The sequence below is a fragment of the Giraffa tippelskirchi genome, chromosome 5, assembly GCF_054371585.1.
Source record: "Giraffa tippelskirchi isolate mGirTip1 chromosome 5, T2T-mGirTip1v1.2.pri, whole genome shotgun sequence".
Lineage (NCBI taxonomy): Eukaryota > Metazoa > Chordata > Mammalia > Artiodactyla > Giraffidae > Giraffa > Giraffa tippelskirchi.
Genome location: NC_137279.1, coordinates 16,680,545 through 16,696,596, shown reverse-complemented (window position 1 = coordinate 16,696,596; position 16,052 = coordinate 16,680,545). Strand labels below are relative to the sequence as shown.

The 16,052-nt window shown below is 47.8% G+C and overlaps 1 protein-coding gene across 2 annotated transcripts; it reads right to left on the bottom strand.

The window, feature by feature from the left end:
* Positions 1 to 9,791: 9,791 nt before the first annotated feature.
* On the bottom strand, positions 9,792 to 15,451 carry RGS16 (regulator of G protein signaling 16). Of its 2 annotated transcripts, none has more exons than XM_081486785.1 (5): positions 15,299 to 15,451; positions 14,292 to 14,402; positions 13,455 to 13,519; positions 12,995 to 13,161; positions 9,792 to 11,677 (listed from the first exon to the last, which is right to left on the bottom strand). In XM_081486785.1, the coding sequence occupies exons 1-5, from the start codon at positions 15,340 to 15,342 to the stop codon at positions 11,456 to 11,458; spliced, it is 609 nt and encodes a 202-aa protein (XP_081342911.1). In that variant the 5' UTR covers positions 15,343 to 15,451; the 3' UTR covers positions 9,792 to 11,455. The 2 variants fall into 2 exon arrangements, with proteins under 2 accessions (XP_081342911.1, XP_081342912.1); XM_081486786.1 differs by having other exon boundaries at positions 13,455 to 13,516; positions 15,299 to 15,448.
* Between the last annotated feature and the right edge of the window lie 601 nt (positions 15,452 to 16,052).

Below are 16,052 nucleotides of genomic sequence, written 5' to 3'. Positions count from 1 at the left end.
GAGGGCAGGGAGGCTGCATGCATCCTGCCGCTAAGCCTGCGGCCTTTCAGATCACAGCATCCAGTTCCATCGCGACCATGTTGTTCCAAATCCCATATCTTCTTTTTTTTATTTTTTATTTATTTTTATTTTTTTAAATTAATTTATTTATTTTAGTTGGGGGCTAATTACTTTATAATATTGTAGTAGTTTTTGCCGTACATTGACATGAATCAGCCATGGATTTACATGTGTTCCCCTGCCTGGACCCCCCTCCCACCTCCCTCCCCATCCCATCCCTCTGGGTCATCCCATTGCCCCAGCCCTGAGCATTTGTCTCATGCGTCGAACATGGAATGGTGTTCTGTTTCACATATGATAATATGCATGTTTCAGTGCTATTCTCCCAGAACATCACTCATTATTAGAGAAATGCAAATCAAAACCACAATGAGGTACCATTTCACACCAGTCAGAATGGCTGCTATCCAAAAGTCTACAAGCAGTAAATGCTGGAGAGGGTGTGGAGAAAAGGGAACCCTCTTACACTGTTGGTGGGAATGCAAACTAGTACAGCCACTATGGAGAACAGTGTGGAGATTCCTTAAAAAACTGGGAATAGAACTGCCGTATGACCCAGCAATCCCACTGCTGGGCATACACACCGAGGAAACCAGAATTGAAAGAGACACGTGTACCCCAATGTTCATCGCAGCACTGTTTACAAATCCCATATCTTCTTAAGGGAAATGAACGGTAAATAAACATTTATTGAGCACTGACTGTGTGCCCGGCACTTTGTTCATTGCTTCACAAGAGATATGACCCAGTCAACCCCTAACAATCCTGCTAATGATGAAACTGAGGCTCAGGAAATCTAGGTAAGCCCAAAGCCCAAGCTCCCTCACTTGCCTGGGCGCTCTGGAAACGGCACCAGGCTGGCAGTCCTGAGACCTGGTCCTGCAACCAGAGCTGTGGCTGTTCTGCTGGGTGACCTCAGGCAGGTGGTTGAATGATGTTGGGATACAGTGATTCATCACACAAATGCTTCGTGGGGGTCTTCCTGAAGCTTGCATCTTAGTAGGGAGAAATAGAGCATTAATAATTGAGAAATGCAATATGTAACATGATTTCAGGTCATGATACCATAACCCTGACCATCCCAATTCCTTATGGGCATTATCACTGCTACCACCCAGTCCCCCATCACATCATCCTGCTTCCCACCTCCATGTCTCTGCACACGCTGCTTTTGCTATCTGAACTAATAATAATGAGGGTAGTAGCAAGCATTTATGTAGCTCTTTAGTATGCTGTAGGAACTATTCTGAGCCAACAAAATATATACATTTTTGTTGTTATTCAGTCACTTAAGTCCTGAGATAGATGCTATTTTGACCCCATTGTACAGATGGAGAAAATGAGGCACAAAGTGATTAAGTGAATTCAATTGTTCTAGAGATTTGAGCTACCTCAAGGAACAGCACAGAGAAAGATGCCTAGCCTCATTCTTGTGGGAGAATCCAGAAAATAAACAAAATAAGTAAATTATATATAATACGCTTTATGGGGGAAATCGTACAGAGAATAATAAGTAGAATGAGGAAGGTTGAAAACACCAGAATGGGAATTATGAGTCAAGAGAGATATTTTCTAAATAATGAAAACTGAAACTCCATTATCTAGCACCTAACTACATTACATTCCTTACCCTTAGGATCATTGCTCAATTATTTAAGTTTTAAATCCTTCTTCTCCTCAGAAAGTAATTTGAACAGCTGGGCCAATTTAAAAGGTTCAGTAACAGTGAATTACCTTGTGATCAGCACTTAATATGCCCTGAACACCTCATTCTTGTTACCTAAGAGCTTCCATTAAAACTTTTTTCTAGTTTTACTTTACTTTCTTATTTTGATTTTTTTTGTCCATGCCACTCGGCCCAGGAATCAAACCCAGGCCTGGCAGTGAAAGTGCAAAGTCCTAACTGCCAGGGAATTCCCTCTAGTTTTATTGAGAAATAGCTGACATATGCCATTCTAGAAATTAAAGCTATATAGCATGATGTATTGATTCACATATACTTTGAAGTAATTACCACAATAGGTTTAATTAACACCCATTATATAGCTACAATAAAAAGAAAAGAAGGGGAATTAATAGATCATATGACAGTTCCATTTTTAATTTTCTGAGGAGGCTCCATACTGTTTTCTATCTTGAGAAATTTACAATTTGCAATCTCATGAACTGTGCACAATGGTTCCCTTTTCTCCACATCCACACCAAGAGCGTCAATTTTTTAAGTTAAGTTCAGCCCTGTTGACTAAAGAAATCTTACTGTAACCCCTGTACCTACTGAGCTATCTTAACAATTATGCTAATAATTTCCAATTCAATTAACATTTCACAGCATAGTTAAACTGCATTAATAAACAAAACTAAAGGTTATATCTCTTGGATATAATTCCAAAAGAAAGAGTCAAACTTAAATAAGAGCAAAATTAGGCAGTCCCTTAGAAGAAATGGAGTAGCCCTCATCATCAACAAGAGTCCGCAATGCAGTACTTGGGCACAGTCTCAAAAGTGACAGAATGATTTTCATTCATTTCCAAGGCAAACCATTCAACATCACAGTCATCCAAGTTTTTGCCCCAACCACTGGTGCTGAAGAAGCTGAAGGTGACCAGTTTTATGAAGACCTATGGCATCTTCTAGAACTAACATCAAAAAAAGATGTCCTTTCCATCATAGAGGATCAAAATGCAAAAGTAGGAAGTCAAGAGATATCCAGAATAACTGGCTAGTTTGGCCTTGGAGTACAAGATGAAGCAGGGAAAAAGCTGACAGAGTTTTGCCAAAAGAACTCACGGGTCATAGCAAAAACCCTCCTCCAACAACATGAGAGATGACTCTACACATGGACATCAACTGATGGTCAATAGCAAAATCAGATTGATTATGTTCTTTGCAGCCAAAGATGGAGAAGCTCTATACAGTCAGCAAAAGCAAGACCTGGAGCTGACTGTGGCTCAGATTATCAGCTCCTTATTGCAAAATTCAGGCTTAAATTGAAGAAAGTAGGGGAAACTGCTAGGCCATTCAGGTATGACCTAAATCAAATCCCTTATGATTATACAGTAGAAGTAACAAACAGGATTAGATCTGGTAGACAAACAGTCTGAAGAACTACGGATGGAGGTTTGTAACATTGTATAGGAGGCAGCGACCAAAACTATCCCAAAAGGAAAAGAAATGCAGGAAGGCCAAACTGTTGTCTGAGGAGGCTTTATAAACAGCTGAGGAAATAAGAGAAGCAAAAAGCAAGGGAGAAAGGAAAAGATACACCCAGCTGAATAGAGAGTTCCAGAGAATAGCAAGGAGAGATAAGAAGGCCTTCTTAAATGAATAGTGCAAAGAAATAGAGGAAAACAATAGTGTTGGAAAGACTAGAGATTTCTTCAGATAACCACAGTGGTGTGGTCACTCACCTAGAGCCAGACATCCTGGAATAAAACGTTAAGTGTGCCTTAAGAAGCATTACTATAAACAAAGATAGTGGAGGTGACAGAATTCTAGCTGAGCTATTTCAAATCCTAAAAGATGATGCTGTGAAAGTGTTGCACTCAATATGCCAAAAATTTGGAAAACTCAGCAGTGGCCACAGGACTGGAAAAGGTCAGTCCCAAAGAAGGGCAATACCAAAGAGTGTTCAAACTACCACCCAATTGCACTTATTTCACACACTAGCAAGGTTATGCTCAAAATCTTTCAAGCTAGGCTTCCGCAGTACATGAATCAAGAACTTCCATATGTTCAAACTGGGTTTAGAAAAGGCCGAGGAACCAGATATCAAACTGCCAATATTCATTAGATTAAAGAGAAATCTAGAGAGTTACAGAAAAATATCTACTTCTGCCTTATTGACAATGTTAAAGCCTTTGACTGTGTGGATCACAAGAAACTGTGGAAAATTCTTAAAGAAATGGAAATACCAGACCACCTTACCTGTCTTCTGAGAAACCTGTATGCAGGTCAAGAAGCAACAGTTAGAACTGGTCATGGAACAACTGAGTGGCTCAAAATTAGAAAAGGAGTACATCAAGGCTGTATATTGTCACCCTGCTTATTTAACTTGTATGCAGAATACATCATGAAAAATGCCAGGCTGGATGAATCACAAGCTGGAATCAAGATTGCTGGGAGAAATATCAACAACCTCAGATACACAGATGATACGACTCTAATGGCAGGAAGTGAAGAACTAGGGAGTCTTTTGATGAGGGTGAAAGAGGAGAGTGAAAAAGTTGGCTTGAAACTCAACATTCAAAAAACTAAGATCCTGGCATCTGGTCCCATCACTTCATGGCAAATGGAAGAAGAAAAAGTGGAGGCAGTGACAGATTTTATTTTCTTGGGCTCCAAAATCACTGAGGATGGTGACTGCAGCCATGAAATTAAAAATGCTTGCTCCTTGGAAGAAAAGCTACGACAAACCTAGACAGTGTATTAAAAAGCAGAGACATCACTTTGGCGACAAAGGCCCATATAGTTGAAACTATGGTTTTTCCAGTAAGTCACCTATGGATGTGAGAGTTGGACCGTAAAGAAGGCTGAGTGCCAAAGAACTGATGCTTTCAAATTGTGGCGCTGGAGAAGACTCTTGAGAGTCCCTTGGACAGTAAGGAGATCAAACCAGTCAATCCTAAAGAAATCAACCCTGAATATTCATTGGAAGGGGACTGTTGCTAATGCTGAAGCTCCAACATTTTGGCCATCTGATACGAAGAACCAACTCATTGGAAAAGACCCTGATGCTGGGAAAGATTGAAGACAAAAGAAGAAAGCGATGGTTTACCTAACAATGGTTAGGTAGCATCACTGACTCGATGGTCATGAAACTGAGAAAACTCTAGGAGATAGTGGAGGACAGAGGAGCCTGGCGTGCTACAGTCCATGAGGCTGCAAAGAGTCAGACATGACTTAGCGACTGAACAACAACAGGCGATTCCAAGGAAAAAGTTTGTATAGCCTGACTTGACATAGCCACAGGGAGGCAGCAGAGGGTGAGTCATGGCCTGGTGAGGGATGGGCCAGGCCTCCACAGTCACAAGAAACAGCAGAACTGATTTGGAGATAGCATCAGCCAACTGGGCTTTAAGTGAATACTATGTGGATTAATGGCTCAACACTTGATTCCCTCTCCTGGAATTCTGGAATGCCCTTCATATCAAATAAAATACAGTATGGAAACAGCTGTACTATACTTAGAAAAGTAGACTTGGAATCCTGGCTTTGAATTGTGACTCTTCCATTCTTTTCAGAAAGTCAATATATAGTTATTGACCATGCTGAGTACCTGGCATCAGGTAATAATAACAGTTTAATATTCATGAGACATCAATGTTGTACGCAACACTTTTTCATTCCATGCTCTATGAAGGGTGCATGCACTCTTATTGTCCTCATTGACAGATGAGAGACCTAAGCCTTTGGAGAGGTTTAATAACTTCCCCAGGTCATACAATGAATGAACTAGTTTCTACTCCAACGTTCCAACTCTACAGGCTGGATTGCACTCTGCCATAGTCTGTTCTGTTCCATTGTATCAAATAATATGGCTCCCAATCTTGAAGAGAGTGGTTTAGTGAAAGGAAAGAGCTGTGAAGAGGTAAGTGACAGTGTCATGTCTTACATGAAGCAGTCAAGGTAAGAAGAGGGTGTGAAATGGAATATCTCCTGCCACATCTATAAACAAGGATGTCACAGCCATCGGTTTGAGATTCTGCCCTCCAAATGTGAATTTCTGAGCCCTGAGGGCCCCCAAAAGGGAGAACAGCGCCTGCAATCCAGCAGCTGTCAGCTCCCACCACTCCCTACAGTGACTAAGGATGCAACAAAATTGAAAAAAAAAAAAAAATAGGGTACTGGCCCCAGAGAGCTGAGATGCATATGAAAGGAATGAGTTCAGTGAGCCCTGACTCTTGCATCTTCCCATACATAGAAGAGCCCTAAATTCCTTAACTTGAGATATCTGATTTTCCTTAATTAACAATAATCTTCGATGTTCAGACTATCTGCCTCCTTTGTACAAACTTCTGTATAACCTGACTCCCTTCCCCACCCCCTCCCCCCCACCTCCCCTCCTTCCCTTTCTTCCCACCACACCCTCACTCCCACCCCCACCCCCAGAGCAGTTTCTCAAGGGCTACCTGAGATGCTGCCTCTTGGCCTTGAAGTCCTAAAAATCCCCACCGAATAAACACAACTCTCAACTTTCAGGTTATGAGCTTTTTTTTTTTTTCAGTTGGCAAGGCTGTCCTAGAATTATGGAAGTTTCAGAGAGATTCCGGGAAATGGATGTCTGGGAAGGCTTCACTTAAGAAGGTGATGGTTTTGCTAGATTTTCAAGAGGCTTTTTGAGGAGGGCGTTCTCCTCCACAGCTCCCAAGCCCTAATTTTTAAAAACAAATAAAAGTAAAAAGACATTCCAAGCAGAGAAAAACAGCAGATGGGTAAGGGCCACCTGGGCAGGGGGGAAGTCATAAGAGGGGCTTGTGTCGGGTCAGAGTGAGCCTTGTATGTCATCCTAAGAGCTGGACTCTCTCAGGGTCAAAGGGGAGCCACTGAAGGGCTTGAATGCAGGCACAGAGTGCTCCAATCACTGTTTCATGGCTAAAGACTGGCTCAGCGGGGACAGGTAAAGCACAGGCGTCCGTGATCAGACCCAAAGGCTCAGGGACAGCGCCCCAGAAAGACCCTTGGGCCAGCTTTTGAAAGTTGCTTCCCTAGACTGATGAAGGAGGCCATGGGTAGCTGTGATGAGGGTAGGTGACACAGCAGGGAGGTGGGCCAGGAGGCAGAAGCAAGGAGGCTTGAACAGTAGGGTGAGTGTGGGAACCGTGAACGATTTGTTTTCAAGGGGCAGGTGACGGAGCAGAGGCCGGAGAAGCATAGACGGCCCACTCAAGAAGGGCTTTGGGTGCTAAGCCAAAGCCTGAAATGCTGGGGGGAGGAACTGAGTTGGTGAGTTTAAAGATGCTGGAGACTTCTTGCTGGCTGCAAGATTTTCAGGAAATCTTTTAAGCACTCTGAGAACCAATACAATAGGGGTCCTGTTTTGGTCTGAGCCTGACACCTGAAAGACCAAGAGCCATTGGTCTCCAAGGTCAGCCAAGAGTCTTCTTTAATGAGTATCTACCACCTTGAGACTACATCATGGGCTTCAAGACCACCCTGTATGTGAAGAAGGGCTAGGAGAGGGCAACAAGCCTTGAGGATGGACTTACTGGATGAGAAGCCTGCCAGTACCCACCTCAGTCCCTGGAAGTCCATATCCCCCCTGTTCATTTCTCTACCATTCGCTGACCACACCCACCATTTCCCACTGGCGCCCATATATGCATGCTCAGTCATTTTAGTCGTGTCTGACTCTTTGCAACCCCATGCATAGTGGCCCACAAATCTCCACTGTCCATGGGATTTTCCAGGCAAGAATACTAGAGTGGCTTTCCATTTCCTCCTCCATGGGGATCTTCCCAACCCAGGATCTGAACCCGAGTCCCCTGCATTGGTAGGTGGATTCTTTACCACTGAGCTACCTGGGAAGCCTATACTGCATCAGAAAGTACACATTTGTGCCCTTGTCTGAACTTACCCAGAATCCCCATCCACCGTTAACTGAGGTTGCCTGCAGTGATGGTACAGCTATTTTTGGTTTTCTGCTAGGCACGTAGGATGCACTAGATGCAATAAATGCATGTTTAAAAAAAAAAGACAAAAAGGTGGAAGGAAAGTAATGAGGACAAGGTTCCTGACTCTCTCGGTACCATCTTTTTTCTTCCCTCATGCATCATAGCCCTTGACCATCTCTCACAGACTGGACTCCCTCCCCCCCCTTGGTGTAATTGTATTCAGCTCTCATCTCTGCCCCTCTCTCAAACCTGCTTCCCTGGGCATGTTCCCCCAGATCCCACCCCTGGGAGCTTCAGTTTCCCCATCTGTGTCATAGGGTTTTCACACCTACCTCACAGACCTGTCATTGGACTAAATGAGATCAGGGCCTGCCCTGGTGTTTGTTCCCATCTTCCTGGCCTTTAAGCTCAGAATCCCTCCTGGCATCACACACACAACTGCCCCTTAGATCTGGGCTTCGAATGTGATTCCATGGGCTTTTCTACTTAATGTACCTGAAGTCTGGTCACTTTACTCAGACTAACAATGAGGGGAAAATAAAAGTCAATATAAGGCCTAGATTTGTATATAAACAGATAATTCAACTTAGAGAAGAATTTGGGGAGAACAAGGAGGTGACTGGCAGAGTAAGAGCAGATTTGATCCTTGCAAGCCTAACTCCAAGTTCTTTCTAGCCCAGTGCAAACTGCTCATTCTCTTCCCCGGGAATGGAGCAGTCCCAAGCATCAAGTGGCTTCCCAAAGTTCATCTCAGAGATGTCTATGAAATTATAAGGAATGCTAATTCTTTGAACTCATAGTGAAGTGAAAGTTGCTCAGTCGTGCCCAACTCTCTGTATAGTTCATGGAATTCTCCAGGCCAGAATACTGGAGTGGGTAGCCTTTCCCTTCTCCAGGGGATCTTCCCAACCCAGGGATCGAACCCAGGTCTCCCGCATTGCAGGTGGATTCTTTACCAACTGAGCTATACTGCTACTGCTGCTAAGTCGCTTCAGTCGTGTCCAACTCTGTGCGATTCCATAGACGGCAGCCCACCAGGCTCCCCCGTCCCTGGGATTCTCCAGGCAAGAACACTGGAGTGGGTTGCCATTTCCTTCTCCAATGCATGAAAGTGAAAAGTGAAACTGAAGTCGCTCAGTCGTGTCCGACTCTTAGCGACCCCATGGACTGCAGCCTACCAGGCTCCTCTGTCCATGAGGGAAGCCCAAAAGTACACTAATGCAAATTGGAAATGGGCAAAGGTGAAAATGTCACAGAAGTCCCCCGCCCCCAACTGACAATGTGTGGCCATTTGGCCAGGGGAAACCACCCCTTGATATTCCAAAAACCGGGAATGGCTCATGCTGGGTCAGGTGGACAGAGGAGATGGGCTCTGAAATGGCAGCTGAGCTGGGTCCAGCTGTCACCAGCCAGGGTTCTTGGCCTTCCCCAGTCAATAGAAATTGACTGGAGGCCAGACAAGAAATTCAGACACGGTTCAACTGGGGCCCCGGCTGCAGCAGAGGGGAGTAAAAGCAAACAACAGGTTCCCTTGCTTGCTCGCTCCCTGAGGAGCAGGGAGCTGGTTCCTTTATGAGGTGAGGGTGGGAGTCTGTTCAGGGGTTAGGCAGGAGGGGTGGTTTAGCTGTTTTTCCACCTCTTAGGTGGTGGTGTGTGCAGGGCACATGTGCAGTATCCCATTTTTGCTCTAAGCTGTTCAAAAGTGACAGTTGTGTTTTTTGGTCTCTTTGTATCATTTGGGTACAGAATTTGCCCCAGCTGTACATGCACACAGTTCTTTTGAGTCCCATGGTTCCTTTGTATTTTGTTGCTGGAGGAGACGTGTATCCAGGTGCAAGCATTGCAGCCTTGCAGCAAAGGGTCCCAGGTCCCAGGCCAGGCTTGACACACAGCTTACATGAGCTGGGCCATCACCAGCTGAAGTTACCATCCTGGTGGCCACCGTTAGAACCAGTCACTAGGAAAACGTGGGCCTTGAATGTGTGCCTCTGCCCATACACCAGCAAGCTTCCCCATGTGTCCTGTGACATTTCCGGAGACCAGATCTCCCACAAGGCACCCCCCGGCCCGAGCACTTCCCTTCCCTCTTCCCCTGACCACACAGCCCTTGCAGACAGGATCTCACGTTTGGGTTTTATTTTTATTTCACAATAAAATAACATGCTGAAATAGGAAAACGGGGGTTGAATAAGTACATCGTTCACATCTAGGAAACCAGCTCCCGTTGTCAACAATAAATAAATATTTAAACGGCGAGGAGTTCCTGGCGGGAGCCAACAGGTTCCCAGCACTTCAAGAGGTAGCGTCCGCTGGAAAGAGGGAGACAGCCAGGCTACCAGCTCCTGTGGATTCTCCAGGAGAGGCAAACGCGCAAATGACAATAAATAACAATAGCAACAACATGACAACAGCAATAAAAAATAATGTGCCGTGACCATTGTCACAAAACCAACAATATGTTAGGCTTAAATACTTTTCTCCTGGAGGAGCTCCTAGTGCAGAGAGAACAGTGTGGATTTCCCTGGGGGCAAGAGGGGGCTGCTTGGTTAATTCACCTCCCCAGCCTGGCCAGAGCAGAAGTCCCACCAGGGAATGGGTGTTTGGTGATGCCCTGGGGTGACAAGCAGGTTCTGATTTCCCCTAGTCCTGCTCTTGCCAGCAGCCTCTCTCCACCCCAGCTTCATTCCCAGCTTCTATGGGCTGTCCAAGTTCACTGAGGTCCCTGCCTTGTTTCTCAGCGACACCCCAGTGAGAACACCCCTGAAATCCACAGGAAACAAACACAAGGCCCCCCTTCCAACCTGGGGAATCTCTTTTTCCCTGTTCTCGTCCTCACAAAAACAAAATATTAGCTTGATTTAAACAGGACTTTCTGGAACTGCCATGAGGTTTGTTTCCCAGGAGCCCTTTCTCCCTCGTTCCACCCAGCATAAGGGCTGGACTAGCCACTCACCAAGAGGCCCCGCGCCTTGCTCCGGGCAGCTCAGAGCTAAGAGGGGGCACATCCCAGCAAGAGGCTCTCAGCAGGCCCTGCTCACAGGTGGACCCGGCGGCACAGATGGAGTCAGGGACCCCCGCAAGAGCCCACCAAGAGCACCAAGGTTCATTTCGCATGAGCAAGATGGTCTGTTTTCAGGGCTCTCTACTGATTTGGAGAGGGGCTCGAAGGCCAGTTTTTGAGGTAAATATCTCATTCGGGGCAAGCATCACATTGGTTCTCTGGCCTCGACAAGAATGCCAGGCTGGACACAGGAGTATGAGAAGTGCAAGCTAGGGGAGGCCCCCTGGCCCCCAGTAGCCCAGAGGCAGGTAAGGAGGACAGGATGGGAAGACTGCACGTCCATGGCTCCCTCCATGCCCAGGACAGTCTGGAAATTAGGAAAACGGGTCAACCATTCAATAGGCAAAACTGGCTAACGTGGTTGTCTTTGCCTCATTTTCAAGTTCCCCTTTATCCATGCATTTCGCAAAGCCCCCTGAGAATATCCCTTGTCCTGTAGAGAATGGCCAGAGCCAATGATGACTCTTGCACCATCATTCTTCCCCCTTTCAGAGCCCCACACAACCCCCATCTTCAGCCCTGGTCCACAGGTCCTAGAAGTGGGGTGACCCTCTCATGCATGGAATTCAGTCCCAAGGATCTGGAGGTGAGGGTGTCACTGGGTCAGTTTTTTCCTTCGCTGTCCTCTCTTGCTTTGCAGAACCTGCCTCCCCCATGGGGACAGCACTTCAGGGGTGGGTGACTCAATCTCTCTGCCCGGCTGGCTCCTTCCAGGCCCTGAGGCTCAGGTGTGCGAGGGCTCAGCTGGGCTGCCGCTGGATGGGGAGGCAGAGGAGGCTGTGGCTTGGGTGGCCAGGTCTCGGTAAGCAGGGGACTTCAGGAAGCGCGGGTAGGAGTCCTTCTCCATTAGGGTTCGCGTCTTCCCCTGAGCTACATCGAAGCACGCGGCCGTGGCGGCCTGCAGGTTCGTTCTGGTCAGCTCCCTGGTCTCGTGGTCTATGTTCACCTGTGGGAAGGGAGACAAGCACATGGGTGAGTTGGGGGGCTCAGAGCCAGGGATGGCAAGGTGAGGGGGCTAGCAGGCCTGGGAGGACTGGCAGGTGGGGCAATGGAAGGAGCACTGGATTCTGAACCAGGAACTGAGGGTCAGCTGAGTTGACCATCAGTAGGCTTTTCAGCTCTGCGCCTGTCCTCACTTCTACCCTCCACTCTCTCAGAACAACCCAGGAGATGTTAAGAATGGGTACAGAGCCACCCTCTTTTCACCTGTTTCTCTGTGACAACCCAGGTTCAAGTCATCACCACCTCTCTCCTAGGCTGGTGCCAGCACCTGCTATCAGGTCTCTCTCTCCTCCCCTGAACCCCAGGGTCTGTTCTCCATCCAGCAGCAAAGAAAGCCTTATAAAACACCAGTCAGTTTGCTAGCAGTTCTGTTGTTCCCCATCACTCCGAGAAAAGGCCGACATGGGTGCCGAGCCCACAAGGCTACCTGGGCCAGCACCTGGCCGCCTGTGTGACATCACCTCCTACTCTCTCTCCCTCACTCCCCGCTCCACATGGGCCCACTCGCTGGCCTGTGATCACAAAGGCACTCTCTGATCTTTGCATTTTCTGTCTCCTGTGTCACATCCTCCAACCCTGTACCCTGGTACTCTCTCTCATAGCCTGCTTTCCTTTTATCAGAGCACAGATCACCCCCTGGCAATATTTATTTAATTAGTTACTGTCATCTTCTGTCAGTGGGGTAGAGGCTTTGTGTTCACTGCCATATCTTCGATGACTATAAATGTGCCTTGCATGTAACTGGTGCTGAACATATCTTTATGGAAGAAATAAAAAAGCTCAGAAAACAAATACAAAGATACAAAAGCCAGCCATTACTACTCTCTCCACGAGGTGGCGTCATATTCCTTATCAAACACGGTGGAGGCCTGAGGGATGGTTGAAAAGGTCACCAACCACAGACCTGAGAGAGTGAAGCAGGTCAGCTGGGGGGCTGAGTCAGGTTATCCTACGATGAACTGTCTCCGCAGTTGTGTTAAGTATTCCGAGTCTCTAAAAAGGGCTTAGTTTACAAAAGTGGGTGTGGACAGAAGCCAAAACCTCTGCCAACCCCTCCAGTCCCGTTGATGACTCTGAGGGTAACGGTACCCAGGGGTGGCCTGGAGCCTGTCTTTTTTGATCTCCAGCCTTCTATGTCAGATGAGGCCACTCTGCTTCTAAACTCAGCCCTTCCCTTACTGGCCCCTGACCATCCCCAATTCTCAGCTGGGAAGGAGCAGGCAGGGTCTGCAGGATCCCTGGAATGGGTCATGGCTCTGACCTCTTTGGGGGCTTCACTGCAGATGAACTCCTCAAAGATCCGGTGAGCCCGAGAGGCCAGCTTGGTAGCAGACCGGAGCTTCTTGAACTCCTCACAGGCCAGCCAGAACTCCAGGTTCTCCTCGCTGAACTCTGTCTTCAGGAAGGCGTGGAAGGTGGCCACTCCATCTGGGGTTGCAGGGAGAGAGGAAGAGGCAGGTCAGACAGTGGGGACAGCCAGCCGGGAATAAAAGAAGAAAAGACAGCAATTGTATTTAATGGCTCTATTTTTAGGATGTAATTTTCTCAAACAAGGACCTGCCTTTGTATTATGGATAGAGGCTGACACACTAGGGGATTATTATTACTATTACTATTATTTTGCCCACATTCTCAGCATCCTCAGGCTGGCTCTGTAGCACATGGGTACACATGTGCCACCCGTGCGCCATCCACAGACAGACACAACAGACACAACTCACTTTTACTGCTCAGCAGCAAGTCAAATGACTCTTTCCATCCCAGCACGTCTTCCGAGAAGTTTCTGCTAAAAAAAGGAGGGGGGGAGCAAGATTTTAATTTAAAAAACAACAACAATAAGCTAATACATAGCACAAATCCTAGCCAGAACTCTGAAGTTGTATAATTCACACAGAGGCTTGCTCAGTAAAATTACCGGAGCTGACTCCTCAAACTCCCCAACTTTTTGCTGAGGTTTAGGGAAATGGTTGTGTTTTCTAGAGGACAACTTAGTAACCAGAAACCAAAGCAGGGACCTTCCGGCCCTCGGTAAATATCTAAGACTGTGTTTTTGCTGTCTAAAATTTCTTCGATTCCCCTAATTCTCAGTTTGTTTTGTACACTTTCTCAAGGAAATAAGGGTCTCCTGAAGAGAGATTATGTCTACCCACAACTCCAGAGCCCAGCACAGCACCTGCCACAGTTGACAGTCAATATAACAGGGCTTCCCGGTCAACTGCATGCAAGTGGAAGCAGAGTCCAGTGGCCCTGGGCCCTGCCCTTGCCCTGGTCACACATGCAATGGCATCTCCAGGTGGGAGAGTCTGGTAACTAGACATTCCAGCCCTGGGTATCCTCATTTGTTGGTGGACTTAGAAGGCTGGAGCCATCCACCCAGTCACCCATGAGACAGATAGCCATAGCAGACCAGCAAGAAGTTCCATTACAATCTCTAGGAAGAGGTCACCAAGGTCCACGATGGCATGGCCTAATTTCTCCTAGTATTTTCCTTCTGAGGACTCCCATCCTAAATCTGGCTCCTTCCCTCTAGGGGCTCTGGGCTGGTCAGCAGGACTTACCCCTCTTTGCTGTGTTTACTGCCCCACTCGAACTTGCCAACACTCCCAGTATCGGAGCCCAGTTCTGACTTGTGAAGAAAGATCCCCAGCCGTGTCTTGAATTCTTTGGCTCTGGAAGGCAAAGCATGAGCTCGTGAGGATTCTCCCCTTGCTTAGTCAGGGCAGAGAGATTCACGAAGTCCCAGAAGAGCACAGGCTTGTGCCACCCAAATTCCAAGCCTGAGGGTTCCTGTGAACCCATAGCTGCTCCCAGGGCTTATGCTTCACCTCTCTCATCAGTATCACGAGCCCAGAAACAATGAAAGCAATATTTGAGCTGTGACTTGGTTGTCTTACAGTTTAGGGGTTTGCAGTATAGCACACATGGGCTTTTTCCCCACTTAAGTCACATTGATCTATCTTTGTGCCTGTTGATTTAGCAGAAAGCATTTCAGTACTCTCTAGGCTTGTCACAAATATTTCCGGAGCTGTGTGGAAGCTGATTTCTGCCTTCATCTTTACTTTTTCCTTCCCAGCCACCGGCTCCAGCAAGGATTGGAGTGGGTGTGTAGGTCCCTGGGAAGTGGGGACATCCCTCGCTGAGGGCCTGAAAAACAGTTCCCTATATTTCCAGGATCAGAGGAGGCCATGCCCTTAGCTCTATAACTTAGAATGAAAACCAAGTGCTAAACTGGGGAAGACTCAGTTTCGCCTGCTGATGACCCCGCGGTCTTCCTGCAGCAGGTCACCTGGGTAGAATTGCCACTTGTCAGAGGAATGGTGGGGAATGGCAGTAAACGGTGGTCCCCCTGCTTCCCTTGGCTTTGCCTTCTCGGTTCCCGTCACCCATCGTTCCCTGAGACTCTGAGAGAGGCATCTGAGAACGCGGAACCAAGATGACCTCTGCCTCTCAAGTCACTTTCATCCCGTTCTTCAGCCCACCCAGGTCTGCAAGTCGGCCGCTTCACTCCCTAAGGTTGGCGGGACTTGTCCTTCGTCCCCCAGGCGTCTGGACAACCTGCTCTTACCTCTCCAGGCAGGTGGTGGGGAAGGCGGCCAGGGTCCGACACATGGCTACGGGTGCAGGGCAGCACGTCTTGGGGACGATGGTAGCGGGCTCCAGCGGGCACCGCAGACCGCGAAAACACAGAGGAAAGGCGGCCAGCGCCTGTCTGGGTTTTCTGAACGGGATAAGCGGAGCCGGCGGCTTTTATTCCCTTGTAGGGGGCGGAGCGGCTGCGCGCCGCCGACCAATCGGAGAGCGGTACTGAGCGCGGGCGAAGGCGGAGGCGGGGCCTGGAGCTCGACGGGGAGGGGCGCCCGGCCCAGGATGCGCCCTCGCCCGGTGCAGCCTTCGCTCCGCGGGGGTGCTCACGGGGCTGCCCCCTCCTCCGAGCGGACGCCGGCCTGGGGAGGGAGAAGCGGCAGAGAAGTCACACGGAGAGGAGACGCGCGCACGGAGTTTAGTAGGTAAAAAAAACCGCCGGCCGCTAGTAAAAGCAGGAAACCATCTCAGCGATGCCAGGAGAACTTGCGTGGGGGTGGTGGACAGGGGAGGTACACCTGGTGTCGATCACAGCTCAAGCCTGAGCCTGTTCGGCCCTAAGGACCCGAGCACACGGTGCAAGCCCGACAGCACAGCATCACGATTATACTGATAACTTCCATTGACTGTGTTCTTACCACATGGCCTCGGGTCAACCAAGTAAGCCCTTTATCATCATCACCTCATTTTATAGATGAAGAAACTTGAGTCAGAACGTTAGAGACTTGCCCAAGATC